The 25028-nt window shown below is 47.6% G+C and overlaps 1 protein-coding gene across 1 annotated transcript in view; it reads right to left on the bottom strand.

Moving 5' to 3' along the window:
- The window catches only part of CCT6A (chaperonin containing TCP1 subunit 6A), a 233355-nt gene that overhangs the window by 32038 nt on the left and 176289 nt on the right, over positions 1 to 25028 (bottom strand). Inside the window, exon 11 of the mRNA XM_063953779.1 lies at positions 6477 to 6610. Within this exon, the coding sequence (XP_063809849.1) occupies positions 6477 to 6610 (134 nt within the window). The remainder of the gene's footprint in view (positions 1 to 6476; positions 6611 to 25028) is intronic.

The raw sequence follows: 25028 nt of genomic DNA, 5'->3' as shown, positions 1-25028 counted from the left end.
TGCTAATATCCTTAGAAGCTTGACACAAGTATGAAGCAGATTCTCGAATGTGTTCCGCCAGCTGTGTAATCTCTTCTAAGCTATTGTCCTCCTCAATAGCTTGTACAATACGGCCGGACCATGCACCCATGGCCTTGTTGACCCAAGCACAGACTAGCGCAGGTCTCTGCGCTGCACCTGCTGCTACAAACATTGATTTTAACGCAGTGTCAACTTTACGGTCGGACGCATCCTTTAAAGTAGTTACGTTAGGAATTGGCAAGATTGTCTTCTTTGACAACCTTCCTAGTGAAGCATCCACTACCGGCGGAGACTACCACTTGTCCATTACACCCTTAGGTAGGGTGTAAGTTACCTGAAACCGTTTCGGAAATTGAAAACGTTTGTCAGGTTGTTTCCAAGCCTCCTCCATCTGAGATTGGAGGGATTTAGGAATGGGGAACGCTGCTGAACGCGGCTTCTGGGATTCGAACAAATCGAAATCTTCCGGCTCCTGGATTTCCTCTTCCTTAAAGCTTAGGATGTCCTTTACCGCGTCAATTAAGGAATCCAGACCCGAGATCGCAGAGTCTTCTTCAGGAAAATCGGCGTCTAGGTTAGGTTCGATTAACTCACCTGCTTCCGTATCCAGAAGAAAACCCTCTTCCTCCTCAGATTCTGGTATAATAGGAAGAGTTCTTTTAACAGCCCTGCGCACACTCGTCTCTGCGTGTGCGGGCGGCGTTAACTTGATGAGAAATTCCTCCATCGTCTTTGAGAATCCCGCAGCCCATTCCGATTGCGGCTTGCGGGATTCTGCCATCTCCTTGGAGATTCTATTAGCAAGGTTGTCTTCCCATGCCTTAGCCAGAGCACTGCTCCCAGGTGGAGCGTCCTCGTCTAAGCAGGAGTCGCACACCCCGGAGCTGCCAACCCGCATGCTCTTCTTGTTACATTTCGTACAAACATAGCAGGTCTTTGAGGTCTTGGTAGCCTTAGACATGTTGTTTTTCTTTTTAAAACCCCTTACCAGGGTATTACGCAGCGCTTTCACCCTTTAAACTAGGAAGAGAAAGACTGGGAGATGACGGAAGCGAAGGTTTGGATCCGGCTGGAATTACCTGTCCCCTTTTTCTCTATAAAAGGAACAGGCCAAAAAAATAAAACACCAGCCGACTCAACCCTCACACCCCAACTGTAAATCAGCTACGATGTTAGAGTTGGCTTGCTTCCGTGTATTTTCTCCGGGATCTTTGAAACAGACGTCCCTTGAAAATATAATTCGTAGATGATTACTTTTCAGGAGATCCTTGTAGATTGTATATATACATTACACCAGCAGAGGGAGCTGTTACCTAACTCTCTCTCTACTATCTTAATGCATGCACTATCCAGGCAGTGCAGCAGGGGGAGTTAATTCCTTTATTCATAAACCTTCCCCTATGTACACTACTGGGGGGGAGGAGGAGGACCCATCCCTCACCTCAGCCTGGCGCCAAAACAAAGAAACATGGTCCCCACTAAATGTAAGTTATTAGAAAAAGGGCCTGCAGCACTGTTATTAACATTTAAGCTCTGCGCCTTTACCTCAATGCTTTGCGGGATTCTGCCTCCTGCTTTAACTGATTTCTCCCCCTGGCCGCTTGTGCGCGCCGAGTCTCTTATGCAGCGCGCTCCGGACCTGCCAGCTGGCGCGCGCGACGGGTCCGTCTCCCGTAGCGGCGCCTGTGCTCCGCCCGTGGGTCTCTGTACAGCGCAGCGCGCCGCTCTGCCGTCCCCCCCCTGCTCACAGGGAAGACAGGCTGAGTCCCGCGCCGCACTAAAGGCTCCCACGCGCCGGTCACCGTTGCTCTGCCCTTCCTCCCTGATGTATTTACAGCAAGCTATAAGAGAGAGAGAAAAGAAGAAAAAAAAAAAAAAAACTTTTACTAACTGGAAGGCCCTAGCCTAAGCTTGTACGACCAGTACTCACTATTTGTTGATTATGGAGGATCTCCTGTGGAGAGATGCAGGTCCCTTCAATAGGGATCTTTGTCTCTCTGAAATTAGGTAGCTTTGTCCCCCCTTTATTAGGGTTACGCAGCCCCTTTTAGATTTTTAGTCAGGAGCTCAAGTGCTCCACGTACTGTGCCTCCAGCACAATTTTTCAAACTGAGGGAGGAGGGATGTGAAGGGGGAGGAGCCGGCTGTGCAGACAATGCTAATTTAAGATTGTGCCACACCTCCGGTTCAAGGCTTCACACCCCTACTGTATAGGACTCCAGTGTCCCCTAGTGGATGAAAGAGAAATACACAGTAAGTATATCTTGTGAAATACCTATTAATAACCCTGACGCACTTAGCCCCCTCAGGTTACAGAATATAGGGATAGCAATCTGAGTGAGATACATGAAATGGACATTACAGCAGCTATATGCACACAGTCACATTGTACAATGCAGAAATTATGACATGCAATAAAACTGCACTGGACTAGCAATACATAGTAATACTAAGTATACACTTAATAGATACACTGCTCAAAAAAATAAAGGGAACACTAAAATAACACATCCTAGATCTGAATGAATGATTCTTATTAAATACTTTGTTCTTTACATAGTTGTATGTGCTGACAACAAAATCACACAAAAATTATCAATGGAAATCAAATTTATTAACCCATGGAGGTCTGGATTTGGAGTCGCACTCAAAATTAAAGTGGAAAAACACACTACAGGCTGATTCAACTTTGATGTAATGTTTTTAAAACAAGTCAAAATGAGGCTCAGTAGTGAGTGTGGCCTCCACGTGCATGTATGACCTCCCTACAACGACTGTGCATGCTCCTGATAAGGTGGCGGATGGTCTCCTGAGGGATCTCCTCCCAGACCTGGACTAAAGCATCTGGCAACTCCTGGACAGTCTGTGGTGCAATGCCACGTTGGTGGATGGAGCGAGACATGATGTCCCAGATGTGCTCAATTGGATTCAGGTCTGGGGAACGGGCGGGCCCAGTCCATAGCATCAATGCCTTCGTCTTGCAGGAACTGCTGACAAACTCCAGCCACATGAGGTCTAGCATTGTCTTGCATTAGGAGGAACCCAGGGCCAACCGCACCAGCATATGGTCTCACAAGGGGTCTGAGGATCTCATCTCAGTACCTAATGGCAGTCAGGCTACCTCTGGCGAGCACATGGAGGGCTGTGTGGCCCCCCGAAGAAATGCCACCCCACACCATTACTGACCCACTGGCAAACCGGTCATGCTGGAGGATGTTGCAGGCAGCAGAACGTTCTCCTTGGCGTCTCCAGACTCTGTCACGTCTGTCACATGTGCTTAGTGAGAACCTGCTTTCATCTGTGAAGAGCACAGGGCGCCAGTGGCGAATTTGCCAATCTTGGTGTTCTCTGGCAAATGCCAAACGTCCTGCACGGTGTTGGGCTGTAAGCACAACCCCCACCTGTGGACGTCGGGCCCTCATACCACCCTCATGGAGTCTGTTTCTGATCGTTTGAGTAGACACATGCACATTTGTGGCTTGCTGGAGGTCATTTTGCAGGACTCTGGCAGTGCTCCTCCTGTTCCTCCTTGCACAAAGCTGGAGGTAGCGGTCCTGCTGCTGAGTTGTTGCCCTCCTACGGCCTCCTCCACGTCTCCTGATGTACTGGCCCGTCTCCTGGTAGCGCCTCCATGCTCTGGACACTACGCTGACAGACACAGCAAACCTTCTTGCCACAGCTCGCATTGATGTGCCATCCTGGATGAGCTGCACTACCTGAGCCACTTGTGTGGGTTGTAGGGAGGTCATACAGGCACGTGGAGGCCACACACACTACCGAGCCTCATTTTGACTTGTTTTAAGGACATTACATCAAAGTTGGTTCAGCCTGTAGTGTGTGTTTTTGCACTTTAATTTTGAGTGTGACTCCAAATCCAGACCTCCATGGGTTAATAAATTTGATTTCCATTGACAATTTTTGTGTGATTTTGTTGTCAGCACATTCAGCTATGTAAAGAACAAAGTATTTAATAAGAATATTTCATTTATTCAGATCCAGGATGTGTTATTTTAGTGTTCCCTTTATTTTTTTGAGCAGTGTATATCAATGCACAGTAAAGACTGGATGTATATCACAGGGTACTTGTACTAAATAACTGACTAAATGCACTGTTTCTTAACCAACACTGTCTAAAGACATGTAGAATACTTAAATGTCCTGTAAAATGCACAGTGCTGACATGCAGGCGGCTTTACAGAGGAGGATTTGCCCAAACAATCCCAGGATCAGCTCAGCTTGTCCTAATGGCACCCAAACGCTGACAGAGAGTGAGGGGGGGGAAGAGATCTGCAGCTCCAGGGCGGGAACATTTACTCTAAATAGCGCCCTGGGGCTGGGGGAGGAGCTACAGGTCAAAGTCTTATCCCCTTGCTGGACTTCACCACAGGGTACTGCGGGCTTTATAGCAAACGGTTTTTAGTAAAACCGACCTGTGCCCTTGCCCTGGTGGTCTAGTGGGGTCCCTGTACTGCCAGTGTCCACGCCAGCACTCGCAGCCCACCTCCCACTGGCTGCGCCAGATCGAGATTTCCAGCGGGTCCCGCCTCTTACCTGAGTGCAGTGGTGTGGGGGGGGGGGGGGGTGTGGGGGTGTGACTGACAGATGAAAACTGGAGCCTCCGCTGTAAGTACCCGGCAACCAGGACGCGGGAGTATACAGCACCGCTGGGGGAGGTGATGGAGCTGTAGCAGGAGATGTCTGACATCCAACACTCACAGTGTCTCTGCTGCAGCCCTTGAAGTCTTCATTTTTCACTTAAAGCTCTTCTGAGGGCTGCTGGAGCAGCCCTGCTTGTTGTATGCCTGCACTACATGGCACCAACTACAAAACTAAGCTCCTGTGCGCGGAGGCGGGGTTATAGAGGCAGCGCTATGCATTCTGGGAAAAGTCAAAGCTTTTAGCCTGTTGGTGCCTCGGATCAAGATCCTACTTTACACCCCAATGTCATTCCCTGTGTAGCCCAGTGTACCCTGCAGCAGAAATTTGTGTTTGAGAACTCAGCTAAAAGAGCTATTACTTGTATTTATACCAATATCACAACTAAAATAATCTAGGATAATCCATTAAAGAAAAAAAAAGAAAAAAGCTCGGCTTGGATCATTTAGAGCAGTGGTTCTCAACCGCAGGTTTTCCCAACAGGTCAAGATGAAGGATTAGTCTATGGATGGCGGTGGGATAATTTCAGACCCAGCACAATACAATAACCCATCTGTGAATGATTAAAGTAATACACAGAACATGACCTGTGGATGGTGCTTGAGGACTGGACATGAAAACCCCTGATTTACAAAACTCTAAAGTTCAGTTAACATTGATTAAACACAAATAATAAAAAAAATAAAAAAAAAAACCATACCAGCCAATACTTGACACATCAACTGTACCAAGTAATAAAACAGGAAGCCCACCATATGCCATGTAGCATTCTGAACTACCTGGAACAGGTCACTGCCATTCTGAAGCATGGCACCTCCTTTTCAGTGGACTGATCTATGCTGTATTCCTGCTGCAGAACTCCATGCAGCACAATCTACAACACATCTGCAGCAGGTCCCTTTCAATCATAATGCCAAGAGGTTTGATCAACTACAATTATTACTATGGTATACTGGGCTTACCATACTATCCCAGTAAACCAGGATACTCATGAAACAATGATTCTATGGATGATTAAAACCAGGTGAAATGCTGGCTTTAATTAAGCCAGCCACAGGACCTATGAAATTCACAAGTGTCCCAGTTTAAAGGGATAGTATGGTAAGCCTATGGCATACCCATCCTACGGCGTACCCAATCTGTGTCAACCTGTCCGTCTGCCCCTCCCCTTTAGAATGTAAGCTCTCACGAGCAGGGCAACCTTCCCTCATGTGCTTTGCATTCCCTTACTTTGACCATCATCTACTCCATACAACGGCATCTAACCCATGGTTCCTGCCACCCTGCTGCTGATTTGAGCAGAGGTTCTCAAAGTCAGTCCTCAAGGCTCCCCAAAGGTCCAGGTTTTAAGTTTACCCATGCTTGTTCACAGGTGACTTAATTAGCACCTCAGTCAATTTGAGTAAATCTTTGTTGAGCCATGGATATACCTAAAACCTGGGCAGTTGGGGTGTCTTGAGGACCATGTTTGACAACCTCTGTATGCGAGTGTTATGACCACTTATGCAGCGAGATTTATAAACCATATACATAGGGATAATAATGGTATCATCCCCTTGATCAGCAGCAGCACAATCAGGTATGCATCCAATTACAACACTCAGAAGAGAGGTTTGGACTAGATCACTAAACATGGAATGGCTTACTTTAATATTTAAAAGGACAGGGTACTACAGGTACAAGATACTTATTGTAGACTTAAAAATACGTAACTTCAGTATTTGAATGATAAAACGTGTTCACACCAAAAACCTTAACTACACAAAAACTATTTCTATTTACTCCCCATCTAGCAATACCTTGGGAATGATGAGGAGAGCATCGGCAAATGCCTGCACACCAAGCTGGGCTCGGCCCTTCACATTAGGTTTGTGTTTGACAAGAGCATCTGCTATTGCCACTTCTAATGCTCCAGCACCCGGTACAACAGAGCCTGTTCACAAGAGAAAGGACAATCATCACCATTTATATATGGTGTGCACACAAATGAAGCATGTTATGGGAGAAATCACAGACGCTTAAGAGGGTATTCAATTAGCGCAGAAATCGCAGTAATTTACCGCAATTGCCATTTTCACAGGTATGCATGCTAATGCGATATACCCTATTCATATACAAATTAGTGAAACCGGGATTGCTGCGAAAATTGGTGCCAAAAATGAAGTGAAAAATGGGTAAATCTGTCCGCACCCCCCAAAAAAACGTAACTAACATCGGATAACAGTATAAAAATAAGATTTTACTCACCGGCAAATCTATTTCTCGTAGTCCGTAGTGGATGCTGGGGACTCCGTAAGGACCATGGGGAATAGACTGGCTCCGCAGGAGACTGAGCACTCTAAGAAAGATTTAGTACTACTGGTGTGCACTGGCTCCTCCCTCTATGCCCCACCTCCAGACCTCAGTTAAGGAAACTGTGCCCGGAAGAGCCGACATTACAAGGTAAGGATTTTGGAATCCAGGGCAAGTCTCATACCAGCCATACCAATCACACCGTATAACCTGTGATAAACTTACCCAGTCAACAGTATGAACAACAGAGCATCAAACAATGGATGCCAACATAACCCTTCATTAAGCAATAACTATATACACGTATTGCAGAAAGTCCGCACTTGGGACGGGCGCCCAGCATCCACTACGGACTACGAGAAATAGATTTACCGGTGAGTAAAATCTTATTTTCTCCAACGTCCTAGTGGATGCTGGGGACTCCGTAAGGACCATGGGGATTATACCAAAGCTCCCAAACGGGCGGGAGAGTGCGGATGACTCTGCAGCACCGAATGGGAAAACACAAGGTCCTCCTCAGCCAGGGTATCAAACTTGTAGAACTTAGCAAATGTGTTTGAACCCGACCAAGTAGCTGCTCGGCAAAGCTGTAATGCCGAGACCCCTCGGGCAGCCGCCCAAGAAGAGCCCACTTTCCTTGTGGAATGGGCTTTCACTGATTTTGGATGCGACAATCCAGCCGCAGAATGAGCCTGCTGAATCGTGTTACAGATCCAGCGAGCAATGGTTTGCTTTGAAGCAGGAGCACCCAGCTTGTTGGATGCATACAGGATAAACAGCGAGTCAGTCTTCCTGACTCCAGCCGTCCTGGCTACATAGATCTTCAAAGCCCTGACTACATCAAGCAACTTGGAATCCTCCAGGTCACGAGTAGCCGCAGGCACCACAATAGGTTGGTTCAAATTAAAAGATGACACCACCTTCGGCAGAAATTGCAGACGAGTCCGTAATTCTGCCCTGTCCATATGGAAAACCAGATAGGGGCTTTTACATGACAAAGCCGCCAATTCTGACACACGCCTAGCCGAAGCTAAGGCCAATAGCATGACCACCTTCCACGTGAGATACTTTAGCTCCACGGTCTTAAGTGGCTCAAACCAGTGGGATTTCAGGAAACCCAACACCACGTTGAGATCCCAAGGTGCCACAAAAGGGGGCTTAATATGCAGCACTCCCTTAACAAACGTCTGAACTTCTGGAAGAGAAGCCAGTTCCTTTTGAAAGAAAATGGATAGGGCCGAAATCTGGACCTTTATGGACCCCAACTTCAAGCCCATAGTCACTCCAGACTGTAGGAAGTGCAGGAACCGGCCCAGCTGGAATTCCTCTGTAGGGGCCTTCCTGGCCTCACACCAGGCAACATATTTTCGCCATATACGGTGATAGTGTTTTGCGGTCACGTCCTTCCTAGCCTTTATCAGCGTAGGAATAACTTCATCCGGAATGCCTTTTTCTGCTAGGATCCTGCGTTCAACCGCCATGCCGTCAAACGCAGCCGCGGTAAGTCTTGGAACAGACAGGGCCCCTGTTGCAACAGGTCCTGTCTGAGAGGCAGAGGCCATGGGTCCTCTGTGAGCATTTCTTGCAGTTCCGGGTACCAAGTCCTTCTTGGCCAATCCGGAACAATGAGTATTGTTCTCACTCCTCTTTTTCTTACGATTCTCAGCACCTTGGGTATGAGAGGAAGAGGAGGAAACACAGACCGACTGGAACACCCACGGTGTTACTAGTGCGTCCACAGCTATCGCCTGAGGGTCTCTTGACCTGGCGCAATACCTTTGTAGCTTTTTGTTGAGACGGGATGCCATCATGTCCACCTGTGGCAGTTCCCATCGATTTGTAATCTGAGTGAAGACTTCGTGATGAAGTCCCCACTCTCCCGGGTGGAGGTCGTGCCTGCTGAGGAAGTCTGCTTCCCAGTTGTCCACTCCCGGAATGAACACTGCTGACAGTGCTTGCACGTGATTCTCCGCCCAACAAAGAATCCTGGTGGCTTCCGCCATCGCCACTCTGCTTCTTGTGCCGCCCTGGCGGTTTACATGAGCCACTGCGGTGATGTTGTCTGACTGAATCAGCACCGGTTGGTTTCGAAGCAGAGGCTCCGCTTGACTCAGGGCGTTGTATATGGCCCTTAGTTCCAGGATATTTATGTGCAGACAAGCCTCCTGACTTGACCACAACCCTTGGAAGTTTCTTCCTGTTTTGGTTTTAAGAGGTCTCCGACTAGAGTCACGAGCTCCTGAGCCTTCTCCGCCGGGAGAAACACCTTCTTCTGGTCTATGTCCAGAATCATGCCCAGAAAGGGCAGACGCGTCGTAGGAATCAGCCCCGACTTTGGGATATTCAGAATCCAGCCATGCCGCTGCAACACTTCCTGAGATTGTGCTACGCTGATCAGCAACTGCTCTCTGGACCTCGCCTTTATGAGGAGATCGTCCAAGTATGGGATAACTGTGACTCCTTGCTTTCTCAGGATCACCATCATTTCCGCCATTACCTTGGTAAATATTCTCGGTGCCGTGGAGAGCCCAAACGGCAACGTCTGGAATTGGTAATGACAGTCCTGTACCACAAATCTGAGGTACTCCTGATGAGGTGGATAAATGGGGACATGCAAGTAAGCATCCTTGATGTCCAGAGACACCATAAAATCCCCCTTTTCCAGGCTTGCAATGACCGCTCTGAGCGATTCCATTTTGAACTTGAATCTTTTCAGATAAATGTTCAGGGACTTTAAATTCAATATGGGTCTGACCGAACCGTCCGGTTTCGGTACCACAAACATTGTGGAATAGTATCCCCTTCCCTGTTGAAGGAGGGGAACCTTTACCACCACCTGCTGGAGATATAACTTGTGAATTGCCGCTAACACTACTTCCCGTTCCATGGGGGAAGCTGGCAGGGCCGATTTGAGGTAACGGTGAGGGGGCATCATTTCGAATTCCAGCTTGTATCCCTGAGACACAATCTGTATAGCCCAGGGATCCACCTGTGAGCGAACCCACTGGTGGCTGAAATTTCGGAGACGCGCCCCCACCGCTCCTGGCTCCACCTGTGGAGCCCCAGCGTCATGCGGTGGATTTAGTGGAAGCCGGGGAGGACTTCTGTTCCTGGGAACTAGCTGTATGGTGCAGCTTCTTTCCTCTACCCCTGCCTCTGGCAAGAAAGGACGCACCTCTGACCTTCTTGCTTCTTTGTGATCGAAAGGACTGCATTTGGTAATACGGTGCTTTCTTAGGCTGTGAGGGAATATATGGCAAAAAATTTGACTTCCCAGCCGTAGCTGTGGAAACTAGGTCCGAGAGACCGTCCCCAAACAATTCCTCACCCTTGTAAGGTAAAACCTCCATGTGCTTTTTGGAGTCGGCATCACCTGTCCATTGCCGAGTCCACAGGACCCTTCTGGCAGAAATTGACATTGCATTTATTCTAGAGCCCAGTAGGCAAATGTCCCTCTGGGCATCCCTCATATATAGGACAGCGTCTTTTATATGCTCCAGGGTCAGTAAAATGGTATCCTTGTCTAAGGTATCCAGTTCCTCGGACAGATTATCTGTCCATGCTGCTACAGCACTACACATCCAGGCCGACGCAATTGCCGGCCTCAGTAGAGTTCAGGATACTTTCCTGCTTCCTATCGGCAGGATCCTTTAGGGCGGCCGTATCCTGTGACGGCAGGGCCACCTTCTTAGATAAGCGTGTCAGAGCTTTATCTACCCTAGGGGAGGATTCCCAGCGCATCCTGTCCGTTGGCGGGAAAGGGTACGCCATAAGTAACCTTTTGGAAATCAGCACTTTCCTATCGGGGGAATCCCACGCTTTTTCACATAACTCATGTGAAGGGGGAAAAGTCACCTCTTGCTTTTTCTCCCCATACATATAAACCCTCTTGTCAGGGACAGAGTTTACCTCTGATATGTGCACTACATCCTTCATTGCTATAATCATGTAGCGGATGGCTTTAGCCATTTTAGGCTGCAATTTTGCATCATCGTCATCGACACTGGAGTCAGAATCCGTGTCGATATCTGTGTCAACAATTTTGGATAGTGGGTGCTTCTGAGACCCTGACGGCCTCTGCGCTGTAGGATCAGGCATGGGCTGAGACCCCGACTGTCCCAAGGCATCAGCTTTATCCAACCTTTTATGCAAGGAGTTTACATTATCATTTAACACCTTCCACATATCCATCCAATCAGGTGTCGGCGCCGTCGGCGGAGACACGTCATTCATCTGCACTTGCTCTGCCTCCACATAGCCCTCCTCGTCAAACATGTCGACACACGCGTACCGACACCACACACAGGGGATGCTCTATATGAGGACAGGACCCCCACAAGGCCTTTTGGAGAGACAGAGAGAGAGTATGCCAGCACACACCCCAGCGCTATATGACCCAGGAATCACACAGTAACTTAGTGTTTACCCAGTAGCTGCTGTATATATGATTAATGCGCTAAATTTATGTGCCCCCCCTCTCTTTTTACCCTCTTTCTACCGTGAGTCTGCAGAGGAGAGCCTGGGGAGCTTCCTCTCAGCGGAGCTGTGGAGAGAAAATGGCGCTGGTGAGTGCTGAGGAAGAAGGCCCCGCCCCCTCAGCGGCGGGCTTCTGTCCCGCGATTTTGTGTAAAATTAATGGCGGGGGCTCATGCATATTACAGTGCCCAGCTGTATATATGCTGCTTTTGCCAGGAGGTAATCAATTGCTGCCCAGGGCGCCCCCCCTGCGCCCTGCACCCTAGTGTGACCGGAGTGTGTGGGTTAGAGTGGGCGCAATGGCGCACAGCTGCAGTGCGCTACCTCATATGAAGACAGGAGTCTTCTGCTGCCGATTTTGACGTCTTCTTGCTTCAACCCGCCGGCTTCCGTCTTCTGGCTCTGCGAGGGGGACGGCGGCGCGGCTCCGGGAACGGACGACCAAGGTTAGGTTCCTGTGTTCGATCCCTCTGGAGCTAATGGTGTCCAGTAGCCTAAGAAGCGCAACCTAGCCGCAGTTAGTAGGTTTGCTTCTCTCCCCTCAGTCCCACGTAGCAGAGAGTCTGTTGCCAGCAGAAGCTCTCTGAAAATAAAAAAACCTAACTAAAATACTTTATTAGCAAGCTCAGGAGAGCTCACTAAAATGCACCCAGCTCTGTCCGGGCACAGATTCTAACTGAGGTCTGGAGGAGGGGCATAGAGGGAGGAGCCAGTGCACACCAGTAGTACTAAATCTTTCTTAGAGTGCCCAGTCTCCTGCGGAGCCCGTCTATTCCCCATGGTCCTTACGGAGTCCCCAGCATCCACTAGGACGTTAGAGAAAGTTTATTACTGGTTACAATAAGTATTTCTGGTACTTAACCACTTGCCTGGCATGGTCGCATCAGATGCGACCATGCTGGCAAGTGCTCTATCTACCCTGGTGGCACAGGATGCAACCAGTCAGATAGAGAGTGTTAGCAGCGGCAGGGAAGGGAAACTTCCCTCCGCTGCTGCTGTCAGAGGTACCGGAAGGTCTCTGTCTCCCTGCACTCTCCCCCTGTGTCTGCCGTGCTGCCCATCACTGCTGATTGGTCAGCACGGCAGGAGCGGCTGCAAACAATGGCAGCCGCTGGGGAGAGTAAATGAACCCTTCCAAGTCACCCCCTGACCCCCCCCCCCCCGCATACCTGCAGGCTGTCCCGGCTTTCAATTTGATCGAGGTTTCGGGGGGGGGGGTGGAATATTTTTTTTTTAAAATTATTTTTCACTTTTTTTTTTTTTTTTTTAACTAAAATCATTTGGGATAGGTTAAAGTCATGTTCTTCACCTAATTCACTCATTAGAAAAAAAAAGACAATTCCGGAGCGGTTTTCAGCTAAATAAAGTCAGTTAAGTGGTTAAATAGCCGTTTTATGCATTTTTTTTTTTTTAAATGTAAAAAAAAAAAAAAAAGACCGAAAGCAAAGTTTTCCCAGCAAGAGTGCTAAAATTAAGCTTGGGGTACATAAAGGAGGATTTTGGTACTTACTAATAAATCAATTTTTCAGAAACCAGAGGGGACACTGGCACAACTTCAAGACCATGGGGTGATGGTGGCTTTACAGGGACCTGGCACTTTAATCTAAGAAGTGAAAACGCTTCTTTCCCCTCTATCCCCCATCATCCCTCAGTTATGAATTGCAGAGAGGAGACAGGAACAGGATAACAGGACTATACGAGGAAAGAGAGCACATATTTAAACAGAACAATGAAGGCAAGAGAACAGCGACGGGCGAGCGGCCAGTGTCCCCTATGGCTTCCGAAAAAGGGATTTATCGGTAAGTACCAAAATCCTCCTTTTTCTGTCAGCCATTAGGGGACACTAGCACAACTTCAAGACCGTGGGGACGTCCCAAAGTTTCACCCCTGGGCGGGAGATTGCTGAGGAACCTACAAAACAAGATAGCCAAACCGTGCAGATGAAGCCGCAAATGTATTCAACTTGTAGGATTTAGTAAATGTATGAATACTGGATCAAGTGGCTGCTCGACAGAGCTGAGACATGGTAGCCCCCCTACTAGTGGCCCACAAGACCCAACTGAGCATGTAGAGTGGGCAGCAATGGACCATGGAGGTGGTCTAGACTGGTGGAGATAGGCCTGACGAATGGTCAACCGAATCCAGCGGGCCATGGTCTGTTTAGTAGCAGGCCACCCCCGACGTGGTAGATCATAAAGTACGAATAAAGCATCAGACTTCCATAAAGATTCTGTACGATCTATGTAAAGTCTTCAAAGTTCTCACTACATCCAGAGTAAAAGGAGTTCCAGAATCTTCCCGTAAGGATAGTACCACGATAGAATATGAAAAACCCACACGACCTTAGGAAGAAAGGAAGCATGTGTTCATAACTCTGCCCTATCAGAATGAAAAATCAAGTAGGGAGGTTTGAAACAAGGTAAATTTCAGATACCCTTCGGGCTGAAGCTATGGCTAGTAGAAAAAACGTTTTCCAAGTAAGATATTTAATGTTTGCTTCATCCAAGGACTCAAAATAGGATGACTGAAGAAAATCCAGCACCGGATTTAAATCCCAAGGAGCTGTAGGTGGAACAAAGGGAGGCTGTACCCGCAAAACCGCTTGAAGAATAGTTTGCACATCCGGTAGGAGCGCTAGGCATTCCTGAAAGAAAATCGATAAAGCAAAATACCTGAACTTTCAGGGATCCTAGACGGAGTCCGAAATCCAAATTTGCTTGAAGAAATAGCATGAACCGTGAGAGACGAAAAGGAATCCAATGGAAACCCCTTTCAGTCACAGAAAGATAAAAGACCGCCAGATGCAATGATGGTGGGCTGCAGTCACTGGTTTCCGTGCCCGCAACATCGTGGGAATCACACTCTGGAACCCCTTTGCGTTTTAGGATGTCTGCTTCAATAGCCATCCCGTTAAACGTAGTCTTAAGTCTGGAAGCACGAAGGGTCATTGTTGCAGTAGATCTGGACGCAGAGTAAGAGGCCAAGGATCATCTGCCAGAAGAGAGCGCGGGTCTGAAAACCAAGTCCTCCAAGGCCAATCTGGTGTCCCCAGGATCACCATGAGTGGCTCTCGTTTGATTGTTTTGAGGATTCGAGACAAAAGAGGGAACAGAGGAAACACGTATACTAGGTCGTACAGCCAGAGCGTCCACAGTTTCTGCTTGAGGATCCAGTGTTCCGGAAATGTATTGAGGAAGCCGATTGAGTCTGGACACCATGAGATCCACCTCTGGACATCCCCAGCATTGCATCACGGCTTCCAACACCGCTGGGTGAAGTGCTCATTCTCCTGGATAGAGATCCTGCCGGCTGAGTTAAATCATTTTGAGGGGTCTCTCTCAGTGTCTTGCAAGTCCTTTGTAAGCAGCCACCTCAGTACATAATTGTGAGATGGTTCCTGTGGCTCTGCCACCAAGGGGGAAAAAATAAGAATTTACTTACCGATAATTCTATTTCTCGGAGTCCGTAGTGGATGCTGGGGTTCCTGAAAGGACCATGGGGAATAGCGGCTCCGCAGGAGACAGGGCACAAAAAAGTAAAGCTTTTACCAGATCAGGTGGTGTGCACTGGCTCCTCCCCCTATGACCCTCCTCCAGACTCCAGTTAGGTACTGTGCCCGGACGAGCGTACACAATAAGGGAGGCAATTTGAATCCCGGGTAAGACTCATACCAGCCACACCAATCACACCGTACAACTTGTGATCTAAACCCAGTTAACAGTATGATAACAGAAAGAGCCTCTTAAAGATGGCTCCTTAACAATATAACCCGAATTTGTTAACAATAACTATGTACAGTATTGCAGATAATCCGCACTTGGGATGGGCGCCCAGCATCCACTACGGACTCCGAGAAATAGAATTATCGGTAAGTAAATTCTTATTTTCTCTATCGTCCTAAGTGGATGCTGGGGTTCCTGAAAGGACCATGGGGATTATACCAAAGCTCCCAAACGGGCGGGAGAGTGCGGATGACTCTGCAGCACCGAATGAGAGAATTCCAAGTCCTCTTTTGCCAGGGTATCAAATTTGTAGAATTTTACAAACGTGTTTTCCCCCGACCACGTAGCTGCTCGGCAGAATTGTAATGCCGAGACCCCTCGGGCAGCCGCCCAAGATGAGCCCACCTTCCTTGTGGAATGGGCCTTAACAGATTTAGGCTGTGGCAGGCCTGCCACAGAATGAGCAAGTTGAATTGTGTTACAAATCCAACGAGCAATCGTCTGCTTAGAAGCAGGGGCACCCAACTTGTTGGGTGCATATAGTATCAACAGCGAGTCAGATTTTCTGACTTCAGCCGTCCTTGAAATGTATATTTTTAAGGCTCTGACAACGTCCAACAACTTGGAGTCCTCCAAGTCGCCAGTGGCCGCAGGCACCACAATAGGTTGGTTCAGGTGAAACGCTGATACCACCTTAGGGAGAAAATGCGGACGAGTCCTCAGTTCTGCCCTATCCGAATGGAAGATTAGATAAGGGCTTTTATAAGATAAAGCCGCCAATTCAGATACTCTCCTGGCGGAAGCCAGGGCCAGTAACATAGTCACTTTCCATGTGAGATATTTAAAATCCACCTTTTTCAATGGTTCAAACCAATGGGATTTGAGGAAATCTAAAATTACATTTAGATCCCACGGTGCCACCGGAGGCACCACAGGAGGCTGTATATGCAGTACTCCTTTAACAAAAGTCTGTACCTCAGGAACTGAGGCCAATTCTTTTTGGAAGAATATTGACAGGGCCGAAATTTGAACCTTAATAGATCTCAATTTGAGACCCATAGACAATCCTGATTGTAGGAAATGTAGGAAACGACCCAGTTGAAATTCCTCCGTCGGAACACTCCGATCCTCGCACCACGCGACATATTTTCGCCAAATGCGGTGATAATGTTTCGCGGTGACTTCCTTCCTTGCCTTAATCAAGGTAGGAATGACTTCTTCTGGAATGCCTTTCCCTTTTAGGATCTGGCGTTCAACCGCCATGCCGTCAAACGCAGCCGCGGTAAGTCTTGAAAGAGACAGGGACCCTGTTGTAGCAGGTCCCTTCTCAGAAGTAGAGGGCACGGGTCGTCCGTGACCAACTCTTGAAGTTCCGGGTACCAAGTCCTTCTTGGCCAATCCGGAGCCACTAGTATTGTTCTTACTCCTCCTCACCGTATAATCTTCAATACCTTTGGTATGAGAGGCAGAGGAGGAAACACATATACTGATTTGTACACCCAAGGTGTTACCAGTGCGTCCACAGCTATTGCCTGTGGATCTCTTGACCTGGCGCAATACTTGTCCAGTTTCTTGTTGAGGCGAGACGCCATCATGTCTACCATTGGTCTTTCCCAACAGTTTACTAGCATGTGGAAGACTTCTGGATGAAGACCCCCCTCTCCCGGGTGAATATCGTGTCTGCTGAGGAAGTCTGCTTCCCAGTTGTCCACGCCCGGGAAGAACACTGCTGACAGTGCTATTACGTGATTCTCCGCCCAGCGAAGAATCTTGGTAGCTTCTGCCATTGCACTCCTGCTTCTTGTGCCGCCCTGTCTGTTTACATGGGCGACCGCCGTGATGTTGTCCGACTGAATCAACACCGGTTTTCCTTGCAGGAGTGGTTCCGCCTGGCTTAGAGCATTTTAGATTGCTCTTAGTACCAGAATGTTTATGTGAAGAGACTTTTCCAGGTTCGTCCATACCCCCTGGAAGTTTCTTCCTTGTGTGACTGCTCCCCAACCTCTCAGGCTGGCGTCCGTGGTCACCAGGATCAAATCCTGTATGCCGAATCTGCGGCCCTCCAATAGATGAGCCTTTTGCAACCACCACAGAAGATATACCCTTGTCCTTGGCGACAGGGTTATTCGCAGGTGCATCTGAGGATGCGACCCTGACCATTTGTCCAACAGATCCCTTTGGAAAATTCTTGCATGGAATCTGCCGAATGGAATTGCTTCGTAAAAAGCCACCATTTTTCCCAGGACTCTTGTGCATTGATGTACAGACACCTTTCCTGGTTTTAGGAGGTTCCTGACAGGTCGGATAACTCCTTGGCTTTTTCCTCGGGAAGAAAAACCTTTTTCTGAACCGTGTCCAGAATCATCCCTAGGAACAGCAGACGTATCGTCGGAAAACAGCTGCGATTCTTGGAATATTTAGAATCCAGTCGTGCCGTCGAAGAACTACTTTAGATAGTGCTCTTCCGACCTCCAACTGTTCTCTGGAACTTGCCCTTTTTAGGTCGTGCAAGTAAGGGATAATTTAGATGCCTTTTTTCTTTGAAGAAACATCTTTTCGGCCATTACCTTGGTAAAAAGGCCCGGGGTGCCGTGGATAATTCAAACGGCATCGTCTGAAACTGATATTGACAGTTCTGTACCACGAACCAGAGGTACCCTTGATGAGAAGGACAAAATTTGGACATGGAGGTAATCCTTGATGTCCAGGGACACCATATAGTCCCCTTTTTTCCGGTTCGCTATCACTGCTCTGAGTGACTTTATCTCGATTTGAACCTTTTATGTAAGTGTTCAAAACATTTTAGATTTAGACAATGTGTCACCAAGCCGTCTGGCTTCAGTACCACAATATAGTGTGGAAAAATAATACCCTTTTCCTTGTCGTAGGAGGGGTACTTTGATTATCACCTGCTGGATATACAGCTTGTGAATTGTTTCCAATGCTGCCTCCCTGTCGGAGGGAGCCGTTGGTAAAGCAGACTTCAGGAACCTGCGAGGAGAAGATGTCTCGACTCTCCAATCTTTACCCCTGGGATAATACTCGTACGATCTAGGGGTCAACTTGCGAGTGATCCCACTGCGCCCTGAGACTCTTGAGACTACCCCCCCACCTTGAGTCCGCTTGCACGGCCCCAGCGTCATGCTGAGGACTTGGCAGACGCGGTGGAGGGCTTCTTTTCCTGGGAAAGGGCTGCCTGCTGCAGTCTACTTCCCTTACCTCTATGTCTGGGCAGATATGACTGGCCTTTTGCCTGCATGCCCTCATGGGAAAGGAAAGATTGAGGCTGAAAAGACGGTGTCTTTTTTAGCGGAGATGTAACTTGGGGTAAAAAAAGGTTGGATTTCCCAGCTGTTGCTGTGGTCCCCAGGTCCGATGGACCGACCCCCAAATAACTCCTTCCCTTTATACAGCAATACTTCCATCTGCCGTATGGGATCTGTATCACCTGACCACTGTCGTGTCCCTGACATCTTCTGGGAGATATGGACAACGCACTTATCTTGATGCCAGAGAGCAAATATCCCTCTGTGCATCTCACATACATATATATAGAATGCATCCTATTAAATGCTGTACATGAATAAAATATTTTCAGTCAGGGAATCCGACCAAGCCAACCCAGCACTGCATCTCCAGGCTGATGGCGATCGCTGGTCGCAGTATAACCACCGTATGTGTGTATATACTTTTTAGGATATTTTTCCAGCTTCCTATCAGCTGGCTCCTTGAGGGCGGCCGTATCTGGAGACGGTAACGCCACTTGATAAGCGTGTGAGCGCCTTATCACCCTAAGGGGTGTTTCCCAACGTACCCTAATTTCTGGCGGGAAAGGGTATAACGCCAATATTTGCTATCGGGGTAACCCTACGCATCATCACACACTTCATTTTATTTTTTATCTGATTCAGGAAAAACTACAGGTAGTTTTTTCACTCCCACATAATACCCTTTCTTGTGGTACTTGTAGTATCAGAAACACGTAACACCTCCTTCATTGCCCTTAACGTGTGGCCCTAATGAGAAATACGTTTGTTTATTCACCGTCGACACTGTATTCAGTGTCCGTGTCTGTGTCTGTGTTGACCGACTGAGGTAAATGGGCGTTTTTTTTTTTTTTTTTTTTTTTAAAAACCCCTGACGGTGTTTCTGAGACGCCTGGACCGGTCCTAATAGATTGTCGGCCGTCTCATGTCGTCAACCGACCTTGCAGCGTGTTGACATTCTCACGTAATTCTCTAAATAAGCCATCCATTCCGGTGTCGACTCCCTAGAGAGTGACATCACCATTACAGGCAATTTCTCCGCCTCCTCACCAACATCGTCCTCATACATGTCGACACACACGTACCGACACACAGCACACACACCGGGAATGCTCTGACAGAGGACAGGACCCACTAGCCCTTTGGGGAGACAGAGGGAGAGTCTGCCAGCACACACCAAAAACGCTATAATTATATAGGGACAACCTTATATAAGTGTTTCTCCCTTATAGCATCTTTTATATATATACAATATCGCCAAAATCAGTGCCCCCCCTCTCTGTTTTAACCCTGTTTCTGTAGTGCAGTGCAGGGGAGAGCCTGGGAGCCTTCTCTCCAGCTTTTCTGTGAGAGAAAATGGCGCTGTGTGCTGAGGAGATAGGCCCCGCCCCTTTTTCGGCGGGCTCGTCTCCCGCTATTTTTGAAGTTAGGCAGGGGTTAAATATCTCCATATAGCCTCTGTGGGCTATATGTGAGGTATTTTTTGCCTCTAATAAGGTTTTTATTTGCCTCTCAGAGCGCCCCCCCCAGCGCTCTGCACCCTCAGTGACTGTTGTGTGAAGTGTGCTGAGAGGAAAATGGCGCACAGCTGCAGTGCTGTGCGCTACCTTTATGAAGACTCAGGAGTCTTCAGCCGCCGATTTTGGACCTCTTCTCTCTTCAGCGTCTGCAAGGGGGCCGGCGGCGCGGCTCCGGTGACCATCCAGGCTGTACCTGTGATCGTCCCTCTGGAGCTAGTGTCCAGTAGCCAAGCAGCAAATCCACTCTGCACGCAGGTGAGTTCACTACTTCTCCCCTAAGTCCCTCGTTGCAGTGATCCTGTTGCCAGCAGGACTCACTGTAAAGTAAAAAACCTAAGCTAAACTTTCTCTAAGCAGCTCTTTAGGAGAGCCACCTAGATTGCACCCTTCTCGTTCGGGCACAAAATCTAACTGGAGTCTGGAGGAGGGTCATAGGGGGAGGAGCCAGTGCACACCACCTGATCTGGTAAAAGCTTTACTTTTTTGTGCCCTGTCTCCTGCGGAGCCGCTATTCCCCATGGTCCTTTCAGGAACCCCAGCATCCACTTAGGACGATAGAGAAAAACAGATTCTTGGGACAGGTTAAATGGAGACAACCTCCTAAGCGCATGCTTCACACAGGGAGGAATCAACCAAGGTTTTTTTAGATTTCACACAGATAATTTTTGCGACGCCTTATACACTGGTCCCTTGCCTGCCATTGTGACGGACAGAATAGACACACATTCAATTCACACGGCATTCGCAATAGTACAAACAGAGATATAGAGAGATATCAGAAGAATAGATGGAGGTATAGGGGTATAAGCAATTGCGGTCGAATTCCCGAAAATGTCGAAAAACGGGACATTTTCGCCAAAAAAATAAAATTAGACAATGCAATTCAGTACTTTGTCAAAAAAACGGACTTTCCAAATTTGACTTTTTGAAATTCGACATTTCTGCAATGGTACAAATGCGGCAATTCGACAAAAGTATATTCAATTGAAGTTTGTAAATTCGACAACAGTGCTTTTAGACAGTAAATTCGTCATTTTCAATCCGCCACACTTTGCTGGCGGAATCTAATAAATTTTTTTTAAAAAAAAGCAAATTATACTTACCGATAATTTCATTTCTCAGAGATACTTCATGGCAGCCCTTACTCTTGGGATTGTATCCCATTCCTAACTTTAGACAGGGAATTTTTACTCACTTAGGGACCACCCACTTTGGGTATATAGCCCTGCTCCTCCCCTTCCTCCACTAGTCTTTTGAGTGTCTCCTGCGACCAGGCTATATTAAGACTTTACCAAGGGAGGGTATATTGTAGGCTGCCATGAAGTATCTCGGAGAAATGAAATTATCGGTAAGTATAATTTGCTTTTTTCTCCTACACTACTTCATGGCAGCCCTTACTCTTGGGATATACCAACGCTCAATATAGGGAGGGCAATATAAATACACAAGAGACGTTGTCTTAATGCTGAAAAGCATAACTCGTTTAATTCAATGCCCCCTTAAAGATACATTTTCCAAAGTGGGCGTCTACAACATCTACCACATAATGGCTAGAGAATGTATGTATGGAAGATCATGTAACTGCTGCACATATATCTTTCGCCGAGAGCCGTGCCTTCCTAGCCCAAGAAGCTGCCACAGCCCTGGTAGAGTGTGCCTTTAGCTCCTCCGGAACCTCACGACCATTCTGCTTGTAAATAAAACGTCAGGAGTTCCGTAATCCATCTGAAAATGGTTTGTTTCGTAGGTTTCTCGCCCTTTCTTGCTCCTGAATACAACACAAACAGGTGCTTTGCTTTACGAAACTCCTCAACTCTCTCCAAGTAGACTGAGATTGCTCTTATTAGGTCCAAAATATGCATTCTCTCCTCCTCATTCTGCGGATGTGTGTAGAATGATAGTAACACAATGTCCTGATTCAAAATGGAAATCTGACACCACTTTAGGCAGAAAATCTGGATTAGCTCTTAGAACAAGTCTATCCGGAAAGAAATTGAGATAGGGCTCCTCGGACCATAGAGCCTGTAGCTCTCCAACTCTTCTGGCTGAGGTGATGGCTACCAAAAACACTACTCTCCAAGTTAGAAATTTCATTGAGACGTCCTGTAACGGTTCAAACGGGACAACATTAATGAATTCAAAACTAAATTTAAAATCACATGGAGCGAGAACCGACCTAATCCGAGGTCTTATCCTTTTAATTGCCTGACGGAACTTCTTCACTAGGCCCTTGTCGGACAATATTCGCTCCAACAGGACACTCAGAGCTGCTATCTGGACCTTGATAGTGGACACTGCCAGCCCCTTTTCAAAGCCATCAAACAAGAATTGTAAGACCTGAGACGTCCCTGCCTTCTGCGGGCTAAATCTTGAGCCAGACCAAGAAATGAAAGTCTTCCATACTCTATAATAGACCTTAGAGGATACTTTTTTCTCGACTGAATCAGCAAACTCATGACTTGTTCAGATAAACCTTTGTTTTTCAATAATTGCCATCCAATTTCCATGCCGTCAAATGAAGTTGCTGTAGATTTTGGGTGCAGCAATGGACCCTGACGTAACAGATCCGTTACTAGCGGCAACGTCCAAGGTTCTCCTACTGCCATCCTCAGTACTGAGGGAAACCACACTCTCTTCGGCCAATATGGGAGAACCATTATGATCTGCGCCCTTTCTTCCCTGATCTTTCTTAGAATACGTGCGATCATTGGAAACTGAGGGAAAACATATGCAAGCTTTAATCTCCACGGGAGAGAAAAGACATCCACTCCACCTGATCCTGGGAGACGATATCGGAAGAAGAACAGAGGAACTTTCGCATTGATGTGCGTGGCCATTAGATCTACCTGAGGCTGGCCGAATTTCTGTACAATCTGCCTGAACACTGTTGCTCAATTCCCATTGTCCTGGTAGCACCTCTTGTCTGCTGAGGAAATCCCGCACAGAATTGTTTACTCCTGGAACATGTAGCGCTGACAGGGACTCGAAATGACCCTCTGCCCAATGTAGTATGTTTGACACCTCTTCCATTAATACCTAACTTCTGGTGCCACCTTGCCGATTGAGATAGGCTACCACTGCTACATTGTCTGAAAATATCCTGAGATGTCTCCCCTGAAATTGCTCCTGGAAATACTTCATCGCTTTCCACACTGCTCTCATTTCTCTGTGGTTTGAAGACAGTCTTTCTTCTTCCCGGTTCCACCTGCCTTGGCAGTTCTGCTGCAACAGGTGCGCCCCCCATCCGACTGCACTTACATCTGTCATTAGAATAAGACAGTGACGATCTGACAAAGCAGTCTTTCTGTCGACCAGTTCAGTCTCCATCCACCAGTCTAGGGAGCGCCTTGCTTTTTGACATAACTTTATGCGATAATTCAGGGAATAACGTCTCCGACAGTAGCTTAGGATATCTAGCTGAAGATCCCTCATTCGCCATCTCGCCCAAGGAACCACTTCTATGGTGGAGGCCATCATCCCCAAAAGACACATAACCCTGGCGCAGTGTCACGCTGTTGCACTCTTTTAGCAGAGAAGCCAGATCCAGAATTTTTGAGCACCTTTCTTCCGAAATACCTATCGTATAACTGATAGTATCCACCTGTACTCCGAGAAAATAAGAATTTACTTACCGATAATTCTATTTCTCGGAGTCCGTAGTGGATGCTGGGGTTCCTGAAAGGACCATGGGGAATAGCGGCTCCGCAGGAGACAGGGCACAAAAAAGTAAAGCTTTACTAGGTCAGGTGGTGTGCACTGGCTCCTCCCCCTATGACCCTCCTCCAGACTCCAGTTAGGTACTGTGCCCGGACGAGCATACACAATAAGGGAGGCATTTTGAATCCCGGGTAAGACTCATACCAGCCACACCAATCACACCGTACAACTTGTGATCTAAACCCAGTTAACAGTATGACAACAGAAAGGGCCTCTTAAAGATGGCTCCTTAACAATAACCCGAATTAGTTAACAATAACTATGTACAAGTATTGCAGATAATCCGCACTTGGGATGGGCGCCCAGCATCCACTACGGACTCCGAGAAATAGAATTATCGGTAAGTAAATTCTTATTTTCTCTATCGTCCTAAGTGGATGCTGGGGTTCCTGAAAGGACCATGGGGATTATACCAAAGCTCCCAAACGGGCGGGAGAGTGCGGATGACTCTGCAGCACCGAATGAGAGAACTCCAGGTCCTCCTTTGCCAGGGTATCAAATTTGTAAAATTTTACAAACGTGTTCTCCCCCGACCACGTAGCTGCTCGGCAGAGTTGTAATGCCGAGACCCCTCGGGCAGCCGCCCAAGATGAGCCCACCTTCCTTGTGGAGTGGGCTTTTACAGTTTTAGGCTGTGGCAGGCCTGCCACAGAATGTGCAAGTTGAATTGTGTTACAAATCCAACGAGCAATCGACTGCTTAGAAGCAGGTGCGCCCAACTTGTTGGGTGCATACAATATAAACAGCGAGTCAGATTTTCTGACTCCAGCCGTCCTTGCAATGTATATTTTTAAGGCTCTGACAACGTCCAACAACTTGGAGTCCTCCAAGTCGCTAGTGGCCGCAGGCACCACAATAGGTTGGTTCAGATGAAATGCTGATACCACTTTAGGGAGAAAATGCGGACGAGTCCGCAGTTCTGCCCTATCCGAATGGAAGATTAGATAAGGACTTTTATAAGATAAAGCCGCCAATTCAGATACTCTCCTGGCAGAGGCCAGGGCTAGTAACATAGTCACTTTCAATGTGAGATATTTCAAATCCACCTTTTTCAATGGTTCAAACCAATGGGATTTGAGGAAATCTAAAACTACATTTAGATCCCACGGTGCCACCGGAGGCACCACAGGAGGCTGTATATGCAGTACTCCCTTGACAAAAGTCTGGACCTCAGGGACAGAGGCCAATTCTTTTTGGAAGAATATTGACAGGGCCGAAATTTGAACCTTAATGGATCCCAATTTGAGACCCATAGATAATCCTGATTGCAGGAAATGTAGGAAACGACCCAGTTGGAATTCCTCCGTCGGAACCTTCCGATCCTCGCACCACGCTACATATTTTCGCCAAATGCGGTG

The sequence above is a fragment of the Pseudophryne corroboree genome, chromosome 2, assembly GCF_028390025.1.
Source record: "Pseudophryne corroboree isolate aPseCor3 chromosome 2, aPseCor3.hap2, whole genome shotgun sequence".
In the NCBI taxonomy this organism is placed as follows: Eukaryota; Metazoa; Chordata; class Amphibia; order Anura; family Myobatrachidae; genus Pseudophryne; species Pseudophryne corroboree.
The sequence above is the reverse complement of the archived record's forward strand: the minus strand, read 5'-3'. Positions and strand labels throughout refer to the sequence as shown.